Genomic DNA, 16,810 nt, shown 5'->3' with positions numbered 1-16,810 from the left:
AACATGGCCATGGGAAAACAGCAGCAACAAGTGCAGAGATGCATTTGCAAGCCTAAGGGATGCCAGGGACTGCCAGCACCAACCAGAAGTGAGGCGAGGAAGGAGTCTTCCCAAGAGCCTTTGCAGGGAACCTGCCATGTTTGATTTCATGAACTTTGGGCCTCCTGAACTGTGAAGCATACATTTCTGTCATTGCAAGCCACCCAGTTTATGGTCATTTGTGACGGGAGCCCTAAGACATGAATACAGAGGGGTGAAACATCTTGCTAGCCATGGCCTCAAACACAGAAGCAATCCAGGTCTGTTCAAATCACTCCACTCCCCAGTTCTCCCAACAAAAAAACTTTTTTCCCATCAGGAACATAGAATGTGAGGACTGAAAGGAAAGGTGGCGGGTGAGACTGTTTACGGAGCACTTACTAAGTGCCATCTGTACTAGCTGTGCTGCTACATGAGTGCTACGAGTGTGTCTGTAGCCCACTGAATCTGCATAGGGTGTGAGCTTTAGCCCCATTCTACAGGTAAGGAATGTTGAGGCTCGAGGGCGGAAGTAACTCACCAAAAGTCCCAAGGGTAGGAGTGGTGGGGCTGGGCCTTGGGTCCCTCGGACTCCAGAACCTACAACCTAACCTCTACCGCATCTTCTTCTCCCTGTGTATCGAGTTCAATCCCTTTGTTTTACAAAGGAGGAAGCCAAGGCACAGCGACAGCACCAGTCACAGATGCTGTGCCCACTGTGGCGAATAAAGAGCTTAAACAAAGCATCTGCCAGCCAACCAGCTGGGGTCTAGTTGGGGGCACCCTCTATTTGTATACAGAGGGTGACTGCTCTTCCCACTAGGGAAACGTGCCCGCCGGGCAGCAAGGGCTGCAAGCTTTGTCCCTGCCCACCATTTAACAGGAGTGGCAAGTCGCCAGAAATTAATTAGCTATCTCAGTTTTGGCACAGCCTGGGGAAGGAAAGTGGTTAATGATAACAAGGCATGTCATAGAGAAGATTAAAGGCTGGAACATGGAAATAAAGGGCCCTGAGTTGAACATGAGTGGGGGGCCGGGGTGGCCACGTCACGCTCAGCAGTAAACAGGGCAGATGCCTGGGCTGTTCAGCTCAAGGACCACAACATGCACGTGGAAGCCAGGGAGGAGAAGCTCTTCTCCATCGCCTTGGCTCTGCTTCTGGCTTAAGAGTGGCTGGGCCAGGGAATGGGGCCCCAAGAAAGCAGAGTTCCTCAAGTGTAGCATGTCAGCCCACGGGTCTCCGGAAATAGGACATGTCCCTCCTACAAACACCTACTGACCTTCTGCCTGAGTGTCAGACCCTAGGCTGGGGCTCCAGCTGTGAGCAAAGTCTATTCCCCGCCTGCTCCCCCCACACACACACCTGCTCCTCGGAAGAGAGAGGGAGAGATGAGCAATTGTGTGCTTGAAAAAGTATGTGCGCATTGGGGACACATTGGACACTGTGGCAACACGGCGGGGGCCTGGGGGCATCAGAGAAGGCTTCCCGGAGGAGGGGTTTGCAAAGCTGACAAGCAAAGGGTTACTCTAGAAAGAAGAGAGGCCCGAGGTTCCCGCACATCTTCCCTCTTGTCTTGTGGTTGAGGGATTTTTATTATAGATCCCAAGTACTCCATAGAGAGAACCTCATTAACAAAGTGTCAACTAGATATTTATGAAATAGTGACGTCTCCTTTGGGTCAGGCATGGAGCTAGGAAATAAGATAGAAGATGAACAGGACACAGATCCCACTCTCCAGGAGCAACCAGGGGAAAAGGGAAATCGAACACTGGAATGAGCAATTACATTACAACTAGAAAACACTGATTCAGGAACATGACCGTGTACTTGTGTGTGGCTCCCCTTGCTCTATGCGAGGCACAGGCAAAGGCACCTGATTTACACTGTTGCATTTCCTCCTCACAACAAATGACCATGCTAAGTGCTATCACTGCGTTTGGCACCTGAGGCTCAGGGAAGCAGAGAAACTTGCCCAAGGTCACACAGCCTGTAGGCTCTAGTACCAGGACTCATGCCCAAGTCTGTCTGATTCTGTGATGATTAATTTTATGTGTCAAGCTGGCTGGGCTCCAGTACCCAGTTATTTACTCAAACAGCAATCTCAGTGTTGCTGTGAAGATATTTTGTGGATGTGGTTAATACCTGCCATCAGTTGGCTTTAAGGAAGTTATCCTTGGTAATGAAGCTCAAACTTAAAGGGCAAAACTGAGGCTTCCCAGGGGGAGAAGAAATTCTGACTGTTGACTACAGAATCCGTTGTTGCCCAAGAGTTTCCAGCTGGCCAGCCTTGCCAGCCCCCACAACTGCATAAGTCAGTTCCCTGAAATATATCCTCATGGTTCTTTTTTTCTGGTAAGACCGTGTCTGATACAGACCTGAAAGGCCATGATCTAGGTTAACATGGATGCCAGGGAGCCACACACTGTCCTCACCAGAGAAGGGGCAAAGACACCAGCCCCTAGGAAAGTGTTGTAGAGATTGGGAGTTTCCAAGCAAGGTCCTCTGTGTGCAGCCTTGTGATATTACCAAAGCACACGCTCATTTTTGCCCTTGTCGGATTTGATGGATTCTTGATCATTTGAGTCCTTACCATCGTCAAGTGAAAATCCCACAATTCCATGTAAAAATACCACACGTAAGTTTGTCATTCTTAGTGACCACAGTATGAGGAATACGGGGATGATATAGTTTGCCTCACCTGTCCCCAGGCCCCAAGGGACACTCCTTGAGGACAACAGACAAAGCCAGCCCTGTGTAGAGCACATCATGTCTATTCTCTCCTCCGACTCACACCCACTGTGGGAAGTGGATACCTATATACTCCCATTTTGTTCACAGAAGGAAACTGACCCACAGGGCAGACGAGCTTGTCTAGGAGTACAGAGTGGACAGAACCAGGATCCAAAGTCAGGTGTGCCAAAACACCCAGGTATCTCCCCTCTGGGCCTTTGGCCATGCTAGGCCTTACTTATCACATATCCCTCTGCCTGACACACGAAAGTTTCACCTTTATTTATTAACAATTTATTATTTTAATAACGTTACAACTCGGTCTATCCTGCTCCACGGCCTCTCCTCATCCCGGGTGCTCTAAAAAAGTCATTTTTCACAGTTGGAATCAGAGGATGTCACGAATCCCACCCTCTTGACCATTGCTTCACAATCTCCTTGCACACACAGGCTCTGGGAGTCAGGGGAGGCTCAGTTCGCGGGCTGACTTCCATTTACCAACTGTGGCCCTGGGCAAGTGAATTCACTTCTCTGAGCCTCAGTGTCCTCTTCTGTCAAATGGAGAGAAACATGCTACCAGCTTCAGAGCATCGGGAGAATTAAAGGAGAGAATCTCTCGGCACAGAGCTAGCCACCCTGTCAGCACTCGAGAAAGTTGGCAGGGCTATTTTTGATGTAAAGTCCTGTGGAGTCAATATGCCACATTTCGCTGGAATGACAGTGCCTGCACAGGTGAGAGGAGTGTCTTAGGGCTACCTGCCCCTCCAGCAGGACAGCTCTCTCTGGTCACAGGCTGGGCTTGGTGTCCCTGCCCCACCTCTCCCAGGGAGGAACGGAAAATCACCAGATGGGGGGCACTTCCTAGCACTTCAGGAGCATGAGTTTTTGTAACCAAAGGAAACAGATTATCTCCATCTGTCCTGCAGGGGCATCTGGGCTGGCTGGAGAAGCCGTTTCTCTCCCTTGACTTCATCCTGTCCCAAGTTCCAGAGTGCTGGGAAACCAGCCAGAAGGCGCCATTATCACCAACAACTTCCTGTTCCGGGCCAGGCCCTGAGCTAGGGCCACACATCTTCTCCCTTTGCCTTCACCTTCACCGTTCCCTCTGCCTAAAACACTTCCTCTCAGTGGCAGGCCTCTTCTTGGTTGTCTCCTCCTCCCCGACCTCACCACATACAACCGCAGCCCCACCACTCTCTCTCATGGTCTCCTATGGCCTTGGCTTAACATCTACTCATTTACTGTCTATCTTTCCCCGCTAGAATGCTGGCTTCACAAGGGCAGGCACGGTATCTTGATCACTGTTGCACGCCCAGCCCCCAGAACGACGCCCGATATTAGGAGGAGCTGCTGAATGTATGTTTGCCACAACCCCGCGACGTAGGTTGTTTTCTATCATCCCCATCCTACAGATGAGAAAAACAGGCTCGGCAAGGTGAGCCCAAGGGTGGAGGCCAGCAAGAAGCAGAACTGGGTTTGAACCCTGATCTCTTTGCATCTGAAGGATGAGGCTGCCTCGCCAGATACTGGCTCTGTCCCAGGAATCTGGGACTTCTCTGGGCCTGTGAGATGTCAGTGCCGCCCCCCCACCCAGCACTGGGCTGCCCTGTACAGGAACCCACTCCCCATGCTCCTGGGTACAACTATTTCTAGCTACTCTTTGGCTCTCCCTTAGCCCAGGTAATCCCAAGCGTGGAAAGAGATGCAAAGAAGGGACAAGGGGTTAGGAAAGGCAAGTTCCAGTCCTGCCTTATCCACTAACTCAAGAGACACTGAACCTCTCCAAGCCTCAGTTCCCTCACTTTTCAATCACAGGGGCTAAATTTGACATACAGGTGGCAAAAGACAGGGCAATGGCTAAGAGTGTGGGCTCTGAGATCAGACGGTACTTTGAGCATGTAACAGAACTTCTCTGTGCCTCAAGTGTCCTCACCTATAAATGGGGCACCTCATATGGGTCTGTGAGGATGAAATGGGGTAATACTTCTATCTCTCTAAGCAGACTGCCTGGCAAAAAATAAGCGTTTAGTCAAGAGAATCATTATCCATGATTCAAAGCTCTACACCTTGGTGAAAAGGTCACCTTGGCAGGGGAGAAGAATGAGGTCATTTCCGCCTCTCCCTGTGTTGTATCCATTGGATGGGGCTTTTTGACCTCACAGGACTTTGAAGTTTGAGTTCTTTCAATGTATCAAGACTCAGAAAGCTCCAGAAGACAAGATTCTTCCCGTATACACCCACCCTGGCCAGAGACAAAGCTGTTGATTTCTGCAGCTGCACTGGGAGCTATACATCAATAGAACCCAACCCAGACACCCCATCCCACCCCATATCCCCCAGCTGGTAATAGGGCCGCTGCAGCCTGCATGATGGTAAATTGCTAATTTAAGCCAGGCTTTCGGCTCATGCCCACGATTATCCCTCTTCCTGTGCATGTTATGATGTTCTGGGTAGCCAATTGGATTTAGAGGTCCCAGGACTCTGAGGTTAATGAAATCATGCTTTGCCCTTTGCATAGCCTCCAGACAGGCATCATCTGCCAGGAAGGGGAAAAGGGGAATCTGAGATGACAGCATCTCTGAATCTCAGTGCTGGGGAAGGGAGCCTACAATTACGTTTATCTTTTCTCCACCCAAATCTCCAGTGCCCTGCCTCCACCCAGTGGTTTTCCAGGGTCCTTTTGCATACCTTCAGAGATGGGAAGCTCCCTACATTACACAGCAGCCCACACCCATTTGGACAGCTTTTAAAGATTTATTTATTTATTTTAGGGGCGCCTGGGTGGCTCAGTCGGTTAAGCGTCTGCCTTCCACTTAGATCATGATCCCAGGGTCCTGGGATTGACCCCCTCATCGAGCTCCCTGGTTGGCGGGAAGCCTGCTTCTCCCTCTGCTTATGGGTAAGCATGCACTCTCTCTCTCTCTGACAGATAAATAAAATCTTAAATAAATAAATATTATAAATAGATAAATAAAGAAATATTTATTTATTTATTTATTTGAGTGAGAGAGAGAGAGAGACAGAGTACATGTGAGAACACATGTCGGCGTGGGGGCAGAGAGAGGAAGAGAGAAATTGAAGCAGACTCCCTGCTGAGCACAGAGCCTGATGCAGGGGCTTGATCTCACAACCCTGAGATCATGATCTGAACTGAAACCAAGAGTCAGATGCCCAACAAACTGCACCACCTAAGAGCCCCTGGAGAGCTCTGACTGTTGGAAATTTCTTTGTATAAATAATAAGAGGCGTACACAAATCTAAGTGTTTGAGAATGTTCGAGATGCCATGTTTAGATCAGCATAATACTGGAAATAACATAAGTCCCCCCAATAGAACACATTCATACAATGCAGCCATCAAAAAATCATGTTTTCAAAGGATGTTTGAGAACATGACAACACACTCATGATATAATGTCAAGTGAAAAGCAGCTTACAAGGTATAATATATAACATGATCACTATTCCAATACTGTGATCCTGTTATCATTAAGACACACACACACACACACACACACACACACACACGGGCAAAAAGAGAGAGAGGGAGATGGGAAGGAAATACACCCAAATGACAACGCTTTTCTCTTTGTAGTGAGATTATGGGTAATGTATGTCTCTAGTTAAACTTCTCCATATTTTCTGAAATAACTGTGTTACCTTTACAGCAAAAGAAAATTTCTAATATTGAGCTAATAAAACTTCCCTATACAATCTACCCAATAATTCCAGTTCCTCTGGGGCTCAATAAACACTGATTGATGGGGCGCCTGGATGGCTCAGTCAGTTAAGCATCTGCCTTCAGCTCAGGTCATGATCTCAGTGCCCTGAAATTGAGCCCCAGGTGGTGTCAGGCTCCCTGCTCAGCAGGGAGTCTGCTTGTCCCTCTTCCTCTGCTCCTCCCACCCCTCCCGTAGCCCCCAACTCATGTTCTCTCAAATCAGTAAATAAAATCTTTTTAAAAATTAAAAATAAAAAAATAAAAGTAAATGCTAATCAAAAGAATGAGAAGCAAGCCCTTGAAACAGACATGATGGGGACGCCTGGGTGGCTCAGTAGCTAAGTATCTGCCTTTAGCTCAGGTCATGATCCCAGGACCCTGGAATTGAGCTCCACATCGGGCTCCTTGCTCAGTAGGGAGCCTGCTTTTTCCCTCTGCCTGCCACTCCTCCTGCTTGTACTCTCACTCTGTCAAACAAATAAATAAAATCTGGAAAGAAAGAAAGAGAGAGAGAGAGAGAGGGGAAGGAAGGAAGGAAGGAGGAAAGGGGAGGAAGGGAGGAAGGGAGGGAGGGGATGACGGAAAATGTTTACTGAGGGACGCCTGGGTAGCTCTGCCTTCAGCTCAGGTCATGATCCTGGGGTCCTAGGATCAAGTCTCACATTGGGCTCCCTGCTCAGTAGGGAGTCTCCTTCTCCTGCTATCCCTACCCCCTGCTTGTGCTCACTCTCTTTCTCTGTCAAATAGATAAATAAAATCTTTAGGGGAAAAAAAAAAAGAAAGAAAATGTTTACTGAAAACTTGCCAAATGCCTGCTTCTGTGCTGAAGTCCTTCATTCACATCATGCCTCATAAATTTCTCAAAACCACCCTGTGAAGTTCTAATGCTACTCCCATTTCACAGATGAGAAGACTGAGGCTCAGAGAGGTTGTCTGTGGCTAAGGCTCACTCTGCCAGGAAACAGCACAGCTGGGCCCGGATCCCAGGTCAGTCTGGCTCCGCGGTCCAGGCTGTCACCCACCGTCAGCAACGCAGAGGCCTCAGAGGTTTGCGGGCCGCAGTCTGCCCGCTCCTCCCTTCCTCTAACTGGACGTCACTAGCCCTCGCTCCATGAGCCTTGTGGACAAGTGGCGGAGGGGACATGGAGTAGGTTTGGAGTCGGAAAGACCTGAGTTGGCACCTTTTGGACCGTGACAGGCAGCTGCTCCCTCTGAGCCTTCCCATCCTCATCTATCCATGAGAGCCCACAGCCCCCACTGCAGGGCCATCGTGGGTATAGAGAAGCCTCTGGCCCATGGTGGTGGCTCAGGAGAGGCTTTTTGGTGCCCTTGGGGACTCTGGGCGTCCTCCAGTGTCTCTGTGAATCACACACACTCCCCAGGAAACGAACCTGATAACTGGGAAGCGCGGGAGGGGGGCAAGGCCAGGAAGTACTGGGGGATGCCAGCTGGGGCTACTGCTTGCTCTCCCTGCTCAGGCGGGGGGCCGGGGGGGGGGGGGGGGGGGGGGGCGGTGGTCATCTGGCCCAGCCTCCTGCCTTCTGGAAGGTGTAACAGCACTCCATTGTATGTATTTATTTATTTTTAAAAGGACATTGGTTTTTTTGTTTGTTATTTGTTTTTAGAGAAGGAGGGGAAGAGTGGCAGAGGGAGTGGGAGAGAGAGAGAATCCTATTCAGTCTCCACATCCAGCAAGGAGCCCAATGCGGGGCTCCATCTCCCAACCCTGAGATCGTGACCTGAGCCAAAATCAAGAGTCGGACACTTAACTGACTGAGCCCCCAGGTGCCCCAGCACTCCATTTTAGAAAGGGGAAACTGAGGCCAGGGTTTCAGTGACCCCGACAAAGTGGCACAGCTCTCTTCCATCACCCCGAGCCAGGCCTCGGATTCCCCCTCATTGAGGTCCTCCCCTCTGTCCCACCCCAGGCCCACCCACACCCCATTCATCCTTTTGAACACCATTCCACACAGTTTGCTCCAAAGTCCTCTTCCCCACGGTCTGTGGCTCAAAGCTCCCTCATTTCCCAGAACGGTCACCTTACCATGGGACCCAAGAGCCCATCCGGCCTCAGCTCCCATGGTCTGGACCAGCAACTCCTGCCTCAGTACAGCCGCAGGCCCCTGACACGAACATGACCATGCTGGCCTGACTCTGGGCCGCTCCTCTGCCCCCGGCCCCCTCGCCACCAGAATGGGCACACCAAAGCTCAGCGCTCGGCTGGTGCACCTGACAACCACACCGTGCTGAAGGCGATACCTGCTTGGTGTCAGGTTTTTGTCCCTGCAGCCTTCCCACTTGACAGCCACCCTGGCCGCTGGCATTCACCCAGCTCCGCCCCAGGGAGAAATCCCCTGCCCTCTGCCGCACTGGGAGATCCTGGGGACCTCTCTTTGCTCATGCTGTTCCCTTTGCCAGGAACGTCCCAACCTTCTCCAAGCAGTCAACTGCTCCTGCCCCTTCACGACGCAGCACAGCGGGGAGCCTGCCCCGGACCGCTGCAGCTCCAGGACGCCAGATACCAGGTGGTGTGAGAAGCCAGAGGCCGTGCCTAAGCTCCAGCTGCAGGTCTGGGCCCTGGGAGCTGAGGCCAGACAGGCCTGGCAGGGCTCAGCTTCAGCAAATGCATGTTGGATAAGCAGATGTGCAGACAATTCGGGAAGCAGGCAAGGGCCAAAGACAGAAAATGTAAACAATGAGGCCCAGGGGCGCTGCACTGCCTCCCGGCACAGAAGCAGGGTGCTGATTCGTCACGGCACCTGGCACACCCGAGGGCCTACTAGGTGCTGGGTGCTGTGGTGCAGACTTTACACACACGAGTTCCTCTAACCCTCTCCCAAATCTACCCTGATCACCCCGATGTGACAGAGGCAGACATGAGGCTCAGGGAGGGCAAGCCGTTCGCCCCAGGGCCCGCCGCCGGGATGTGGTCGAGCTGAGGTTAAGACCTGGCATCTCTCTATCTCCCCAGGCCTGGGGACCCTGGGTCCGTGGACTCCAACCCAGATAAGAGAGGGGAGGAAGGCAAGAAGCCAAGGGGCTCGGTCTGGGCCTCCAAAGAAAAATGGTGGGGACCCGGAGCTCCCAATCCTGCAAAGTTAACCCCTGAGCACCTGTCCCAGCAACCCCTGGCACCCCAGTAGTAGAGGGAGGGGACAGCCAGAGCTCCTCATTCATCTGCCATGACCCCAGCCCAGACCAGGCTGCGCGGCCCAGCCTCCCCTCCCGGCCTGTGAGGGAGGGGCTTGCGATGGGAGGGAAAACGTGCTGTTTGACCAATGTCGTCCTGTCACACGTGTCTGAGGCAGGTACTCTGATCCACACTTTATAAATGAAGAAACCGAGGTGCAGGGTGGCAGTCCAGCTCACTAAAGACCTTGGGAGGTAGCAGAGCCCACACCTAATCCGAGGAGAAGTCAGAAGAGAGAGGGGCCAAGGGAGAGACTGAGGGGCAGAGAAGCACAGGGCCTGAAACAGTCAAGAAGAGGCAGGCTGAGGCCAGTTACAGGCAGGGAGCAGGTGGGGGAGGGAAGGAGGGTCGGAGACACAGCAGGGTATGAGCCTGCTGAAACCAGGAAAGGGAGAGGTGTGGGCAGGGAGACAGGGCAGGCTACGGAACAGACAGGAGGCCATGCAGAAAAGCATCGACTCTGTTCTCCTACCTGGATTCTGGGGCAGGAAAACCAGGAAGTCCTGGGCCATGCAGAGGGAAGATATACGGGGTCACCTGTCAGAGATGGAGGTCTGCTAAGCCCTCCACACTCTGCCCTACCCAGTGGACCACCAATGAGAACTCTGAGATGCCAGCCCTTCTCAGGGCACTGACACCCAGAAGGAGGGCTTGTTAGGCATCTGCTCTGAGGACCCACAGGGTCACTGCTGTGGTGAACGCACGGCTGGCTGAACTCACACTGTGGGACTAAGTGGTGACACTCTGCCTGGGGACCAGATGTCCCCCAAATCCTGCTCATACTTCACAGATTCACAGAAGCCTTGGGGACCAGGGGCTGTTCGCTAAAAGCACAATTCCCAGAGGCCCCTCTCATGCATCCAGAAGGATGAGTGGGCTCCTCAAGAGGGTCCATGAAGTAGGTAGAGGGCTGGAGTGTGGGGGAGGCAGGAATGAAGGGTGCCTCACGATGGGGGATTCTGAGGTTCTTTTTTCTCAGCCCCTCATCTGTGTTAGGCTTCTCGTCAGAGGCTCTTCCCTCAGCTTCTTACTGAGCTACCCACTCCTCATCCTGCAGCTCCTCAGAAGTCTTCTTGGAGCTCCCTGACCAAGTGAGACCCCCCACACACACACTGTGGGCTCCCCAAGCATCCACCTACTCTTCCATTTCCCTCAGCACAAATTTAAGTTTGTTGGATGACTAGCTGATGATTGTCATTTCTCCCACCATGAGGGCGGAGATAGTGTATTTTTTTCCTCACCACTGTACCTCAGCATCTAACCCAGTGTATCCATAGAATTTTCTTGAATGAGTTCATTCTTTTCATTCCTTCACAGAGTGCCAATCCTTTTTCTCAGAGGAAGTAAATGGCTCAGCTGCAACCCTTCCGATCCTCACCTCAGCCTCGGACACGTTGTTGCTCTTCCCACTTTACAAGGGAAGAAATGAGTTTCAGAGAGGTGAAGTCACTAACCCAAACACACAGCAAGTAAGTGGCTTTGAACTCAGGATCGGAACCTAGATAAGTCTGGCTCCAGAGCCTGACCTCTGCCACCACACACTACCCTGCTTTCCCAACCCAAGGGTTTCTCTGGATCTTCCCTTGGAAACCTGCCCCTGCCCCCCAACTGCCCAAGCTCAGGACTGAAAAGCAGAATTCATTCTTTCAACCGTACATTCGTTCAACCAGTCAAGTGACTCACTTACCAAGCTTGGCATGGGGCTGTGCCAAGCCCTGCATGGGGTGCCAGGAAACCAGACAGATCAGGGGCTTCCCTCCATCCTGGGCTGCCCTCCTTCCACTGCTCTTGGGACTTTGCCAGCAGAAGCAGAGCACCAGGCAGCAGCCCTACCCTTAGCCTCACTGTCAGGATACAAGAGTTAAGTGCCAGCCCCATCATTAGTCCTCCCCCCAGGACAGCAGCCTAAAATACTTAGGCCAAATAATGTGTAGCTTCACAATCCTTTTGTTTCCATTGTTCTCAGATGACCTGAGACACAAGGAAGCACAGAATTTTGCTCCCTCCTTCCATGCAATTCTTTGACTCTCCCCTACCTCAGGCAGCTCTTGAAAAAGTTCTAGACTTGAAGTCCTAAAAACAGGGTTTTAGCTCCAGGTCTGGAGCTAGCTGTGGGCCCTCTGGAAAACAAGTCATCCTGCCTCTCTCTGAACCACAGATTCCATAGCTGCAAAATGGAGGTGATCATATTGAGGATGCTAATGCTTATCCCACCGGGTTATAGGTGAGGATTAAATCATTCAGACCCAGAGAGACAGTTATCACGTACACGATTGGCTCGGGAAACGTCTTAGCAACATGGAGACCTATGGGGGCTAGCTCTGCTGCTTGCAAGATGCATTTAACAATGGAATTTGGGGAAGGTTGGCTGGAAGCAGCCCTAGCAAACAGAGCCCAGAGCATTCCCCAAGTGGACTGTCAGAAGTGAGGGGCCTTTCCCTGGCTCACTGGGAGTGGGGGAGCTGTGCTCATCAGCCCAAAAGCCAGAGTCCCGGGAGAAGAGCTGGGAACGGGACAGAACACACTGACACAGCTCTCCCCATTCTTCAGCACCTAGAGCTCCCCAGAGAGGGCACATGCGCAGAACCTGCAACTCGGACTCTTAGCTATCCTCAGGCCCACCTTAGGACAAGTGCCTCTTTCACCCTCCCTTCTTTAAAAGGCACTAGATTCTAAGGGATCTGGAAAATTCCTTCTCGTCATAACACAGACACCTTCCATTTACTGGGTCCAGGCACCAGGCCAGCTGCATTTTATATGTTTGTTCCCTGACACTTTACAAAAACCCTGCTGAAGAAGGTTCGATTGTTACCCCATTCTATAGATAAACAAACTGAGGCTCAAAAGAGTAAGTTATGCACCCAAGTCACTGGAATTCATACTCAGGTTGGCCCCACTCTAAAGCCTGTACTACCTCCAAAGACAAAGTAGGGAGAATCAGTGACAAAACACACTGCAAAGATTCATCCTGCCTGTGCTTAGGGGAATCTTCCCACCATAGCTGGTAATAAGCCACTGAAAGCACAGGAAATCCTGTGTCCTCCACTCATCCTGGGCGGGCAACGGTGCCAATGCTCCCTCAATACCCCCACACTCATCCAGGGCTTCAGGGCACAACACTCTCTCCTGCAGAGACCCCAGACTCTGGAGTTCAGACTCCCACCTGAGGAGACTGGGTCTCTATTCTTCAGACAGGGAAACAGACAGATGAGGTGGATGGTGGGACAGGGGCCTGGTGTGCCCACTGTGATGGGCATCAGTGACTGAGCTGAGACCACAGTTTCATATCTAAGTCCAACCTTGGAGTCCACCGTCTGCCCTCCGCCCTGCTGGGTGGCACCACAGCCCAGAGAGGGGTTTAGGGCTCTGCCCTCAGTCAACCTGCATGGATGACCCATTTCCAAGTGTCAGTAAACACAAGGGCATCTTTGTTGTTATAAGGCTAGGAGTTTCCTTTCGATCCTTTTTGCCCATGTCTGAGCTGGCAGAACTGGGTCAGGAGGCTGCTTCCGGGCAAGCTGATGATGTTTTAGATTGTCTGAGAAAGTCCCGGCACTCTACATCGATATCAGAGAAGAGAATTTCGCTTCCTGAGGTGAAAAGCACAAACCCCACTCCCGTCTAGACAAACCAGTGCTGCCTCCAGCAGAAAGAAAAACCTGTCAGGGAAGAGGAGAGAGTGAGATGGGGCATCTGTGAGGGGGTGAGACTTGGCTGAATCACACCCAGGGCTCCAGGCCAGAAGGCCACTGAGGACGGAAGCAGGGGAGGGACTGGCTGGCCCATAGCCCTTGCCCACCGTATGCAGGAGCGACGGGCTCCTCCTCGGCGAATGCGCACACAGGTGCACAAACAGAAGGTTCCAAAGCCACTCCGGTGCTCTCCTCCCCCACGGGTTTCAGGGACTTGACAAAAAACAACACGGTCACATAGTCACAGTCTCATACAGAGAGTATCACCAACTGACGGCGTGGGATAAGCACACACCAACATAGGAACCCTAAGAGCCATAAGAACCCAACTGGGACTTGGTCAATGTGTCCACAGAGTGGTGCGGACCCGCCAGCCTTCTCCCATCCCCACACCTGCACGGACAGCTGGCTCCCCTGAGGCCCCCCTCCCAGGAGGCTTGTAGAGGTCCAAACCCTCAATTCCTGTGTACTGTCCCCAACACAGAATCACCCACTGTGAGAAACTAACTGTCGCCAAACTATCCCACATAGCCTCCCGCAAAAGCAAGGGAATGTGAACGAACGATCAAATGTTATTTAGACACACACACACACACACACACACACACACACACACAGTCACTCACACTCTCTCTCTCTCTCTCAATCTCTCCAGCGTCCTTCTCTCAATGGAAGTGGTCTCCTCGCTGGGCCCCGGGCTCCCCCTGCAGGAAGTGTGGAGGCGCGGGGAGCCCCGGGTCCGAGGTCAGGGACCCCGGTACGCAGTCCCCACTCTCACCCGGGGTGGGGAGTCGGGGGGTTAGCAGGCCGCAGCAGACTCACCGTACGATGCCGAACATGACCAGCACGTTGCCCAGCAGCCCCACAGCGCACACGGCCGAGTAGAGCGCGGTGATGGCGATGGCCAGGGCGAGGGACGAGGCGCTCCGGGTGGCCGGCGGCCCCGACGCATTGGCGCTGGGGAAGGCGCTGGGGAAGGCGTCCGAAGCGTTGGCGAGGAGCAGGGGCTGCAGCACGGCGTCGGCGGAGGGGGCCGGCTCCATGGCGGCCGGGCAGCGGGTGCCGCGTCCCTCCCCGCCGTGCGCCCTGGGCGCAGAGAACCGGTGCGAGCGACGCGCGAGGACTAGGGCCGCGCGGCCCCGACGCCACGGACTGCAGTGCCCCGGCCGCCCGGTCGGCCCCGAGTCCCCTCCGCGCGCCTGGCCGCCGGCCCCCCCCAGCGCCCGGCTGCTCTCCTCGCCCCGAGCGCTCTGAGCCCGAGCCGCTGCGGGATCCTTGGACGCGCCCGCCGCGCGCACCACGTGGCCCGGAGGCGGCCGCCAGTCTGCGCCCGCGACCGGGGGCGGACGCTGCACCACGGGCTTGGAGCTGGGCCGGAGAAGCTTCCCACTCCTCCCTAGGTATGCTCCTGCTCCGCGGGCTCGGGTGCACCCCGACCCCCGCTGGGAGTCACCTCCTCACCCCTTGCCGCTTTGGAGTCTGAAGGACCTGGATGTGAATCCCAGGTCTCGCTTCTACTCTAACGAACAGAGAGTGACCTTGGGCAAGTCAATTAATCTCTCTCAAGCTCATTTTCCTCCACTGTAAAATGCGGATCATCGCACCACCACACTCAGAAGGTTGTTGTGGAGATTAAGATGACCCTAGTAAAAAACTCAGCTCGGCGCCAGGCACAGTAGGTACTCTGTAAATGATTTTCCTGCACCCTATTCATTTGCTCAACAGATATTTTGGGATGTTGAATATAAGAGCTGGGTACTATTGGGGATCCATTCATTAGCACACAAACCGAGATAGGGAGCCTACCTCCTGGGGTTTACAGCTAGTCCTGAGATCACACTACAGAAGACAAAAGGAAGGAAAGCAAGGCAAAGCATTCCTGTGGGGGGGCCAACAAAACTCAGCGGTGAGCATGTGAAGTCTGGAGAGGAACTAAGTTTGTGAAGAAATAAGTAAAGGGCATTCTAGACAACGGAACCACATGTGCAAAGACCCTGTGGTCAGAAGAACAAAAAGGAGACCTAAGAATCACTCCAGCTGCTATAGGAGCACAGGGAAAAGGGGGGCACCTCCCACACCCCTGCCCTAACCTGACCAGCCGAGGCCCAGAGCCATCCTCCTTTTTGGGTTCCTATCCTTCCCAGAACATTCTCTCTACTAACCATTACTGTGTTCCAGGCACTCTCTCTACCAACCATTACTCTGTTCCAGGCACCGTGATAAGCACTTTACTCATGCATCAACACTTTGGAGTAGATTCTATTATTAGTGTCCCCATTTTACAGATGAGAAGTCTAGGCTAGGTACTATTTTATCCCCTATGATAATTATTTCTATCTGAGCTTGTTTCCTCCTTGGGAAGACTAGACCTGATCTATCCCTACACCCAGTAGAGGTCTAGGGTCACAGTGGGTACTCAGGAAATACTGGTTAAATGAATAAAGGTCCCAAGGGGGAATGGAATGGGACAACGCTGGGGTTCCCAAGCTCCAGACTCTTGGGAGATGCTCTTTGAGTGTTTGGGCAAGGGTCCTTCCCTTCACTCAGACCACTCGCCAGCTTGAGTCATCCACCTATGTGCAAGGCTCTTACCCTTTCCCAAAAAGAATAAAGCCAGAATTCCCAAGTTCACCCTCTTCTTCATTCTCTAGGCCTCTCCCAGCTGCTGTCTGAGCCCCTCCAACAGCTACAGCAGACTCTGACCCCAAGGCTTTCCCACTCAACCACCTAAGGACTCTTCGGATTGGCCATTTTTTTAAGGTTACTTTATTCTTTTTTTAAGTAAGCTCTACATCAACATGGGGCTTGAACTCATGACCCCAAGATCAAGAGTCGCATGCTCCACCAACTGAGCCATCCAGGTGCCCCAAGATAGACAATTTTGCTCGGTGGTCACAAGGGCTGCCAAAACAGTCCCTTGTCCCAAAGGGCCGGGTACTCTGGTGCCAAGGGGGAGAAATTGGGACAAAGAGGGCTACTTTTTTAGAGTTGTGTCCTCCTCCCTACCTTTCCAACAAGCCAAGTTTTTTTCACCTCAGGACTTTTGCACACTCTATTTCTTCTACTCAGAAGGCTCAGCCAATTCTCCAGGCTAAATGCTATCCATCCTTTAAGTTTCAGCTTAAATATTACTTCCTCCACGAAACCTTCACTGACTGCCCCCCCAACTAGAGTAGGTGCTCTTGATATTTTGTTATCATGGCATCATGTACCTCTTCTTTACAGAATTTCCACATATTTAATCAACTTTACAACAGGTCTTATGCATCTCTGTACCCTCACCTTAGTACAGTTCCTAGTGTTTGATGAGTAACTGAGTAAGAAGTTCAAGTCCAACTTTGGTGAGCAGCCATTTTTTTTTAATTTTATTTTTTATAAACATATATTTTTTTCCCCAGGGGTACAGGTCTGTGAATCGCCAGGTTTACACACTTCACAGCACTCACCATAGCACATACC

At 52.2% G+C, this 16,810-nt stretch overlaps 1 protein-coding gene across 1 annotated transcript in view; it reads right to left on the bottom strand.

Moving 5' to 3' along the window:
* The window catches only part of OPRD1 (opioid receptor delta 1), a 33,031-nt gene extending 18,511 nt beyond the window's left edge, over positions 1–14,520 (bottom strand). The window contains exon 1 of the mRNA XM_032863953.1: positions 14,174–14,520. Coding sequence (XP_032719844.1) covers positions 14,174–14,394 — 221 coding nt within the window. The 5' untranslated portion in view covers positions 14,395–14,520. The remainder of the gene's footprint in view (positions 1–14,173) is intronic.
* Positions 14,521–16,810: the final 2,290 nt, after the last annotated feature.

This window comes from Lontra canadensis, unplaced genomic scaffold (assembly GCF_010015895.1).
Source record: "Lontra canadensis isolate GAN:19392208 unplaced genomic scaffold, GSC_riverotter_1.0 scaffold25, whole genome shotgun sequence".
Lineage (NCBI taxonomy): Eukaryota > Metazoa > Chordata > Mammalia > Carnivora > Mustelidae > Lontra > Lontra canadensis.
This window is presented reverse-complemented; position numbering and strand designations above follow the sequence as displayed.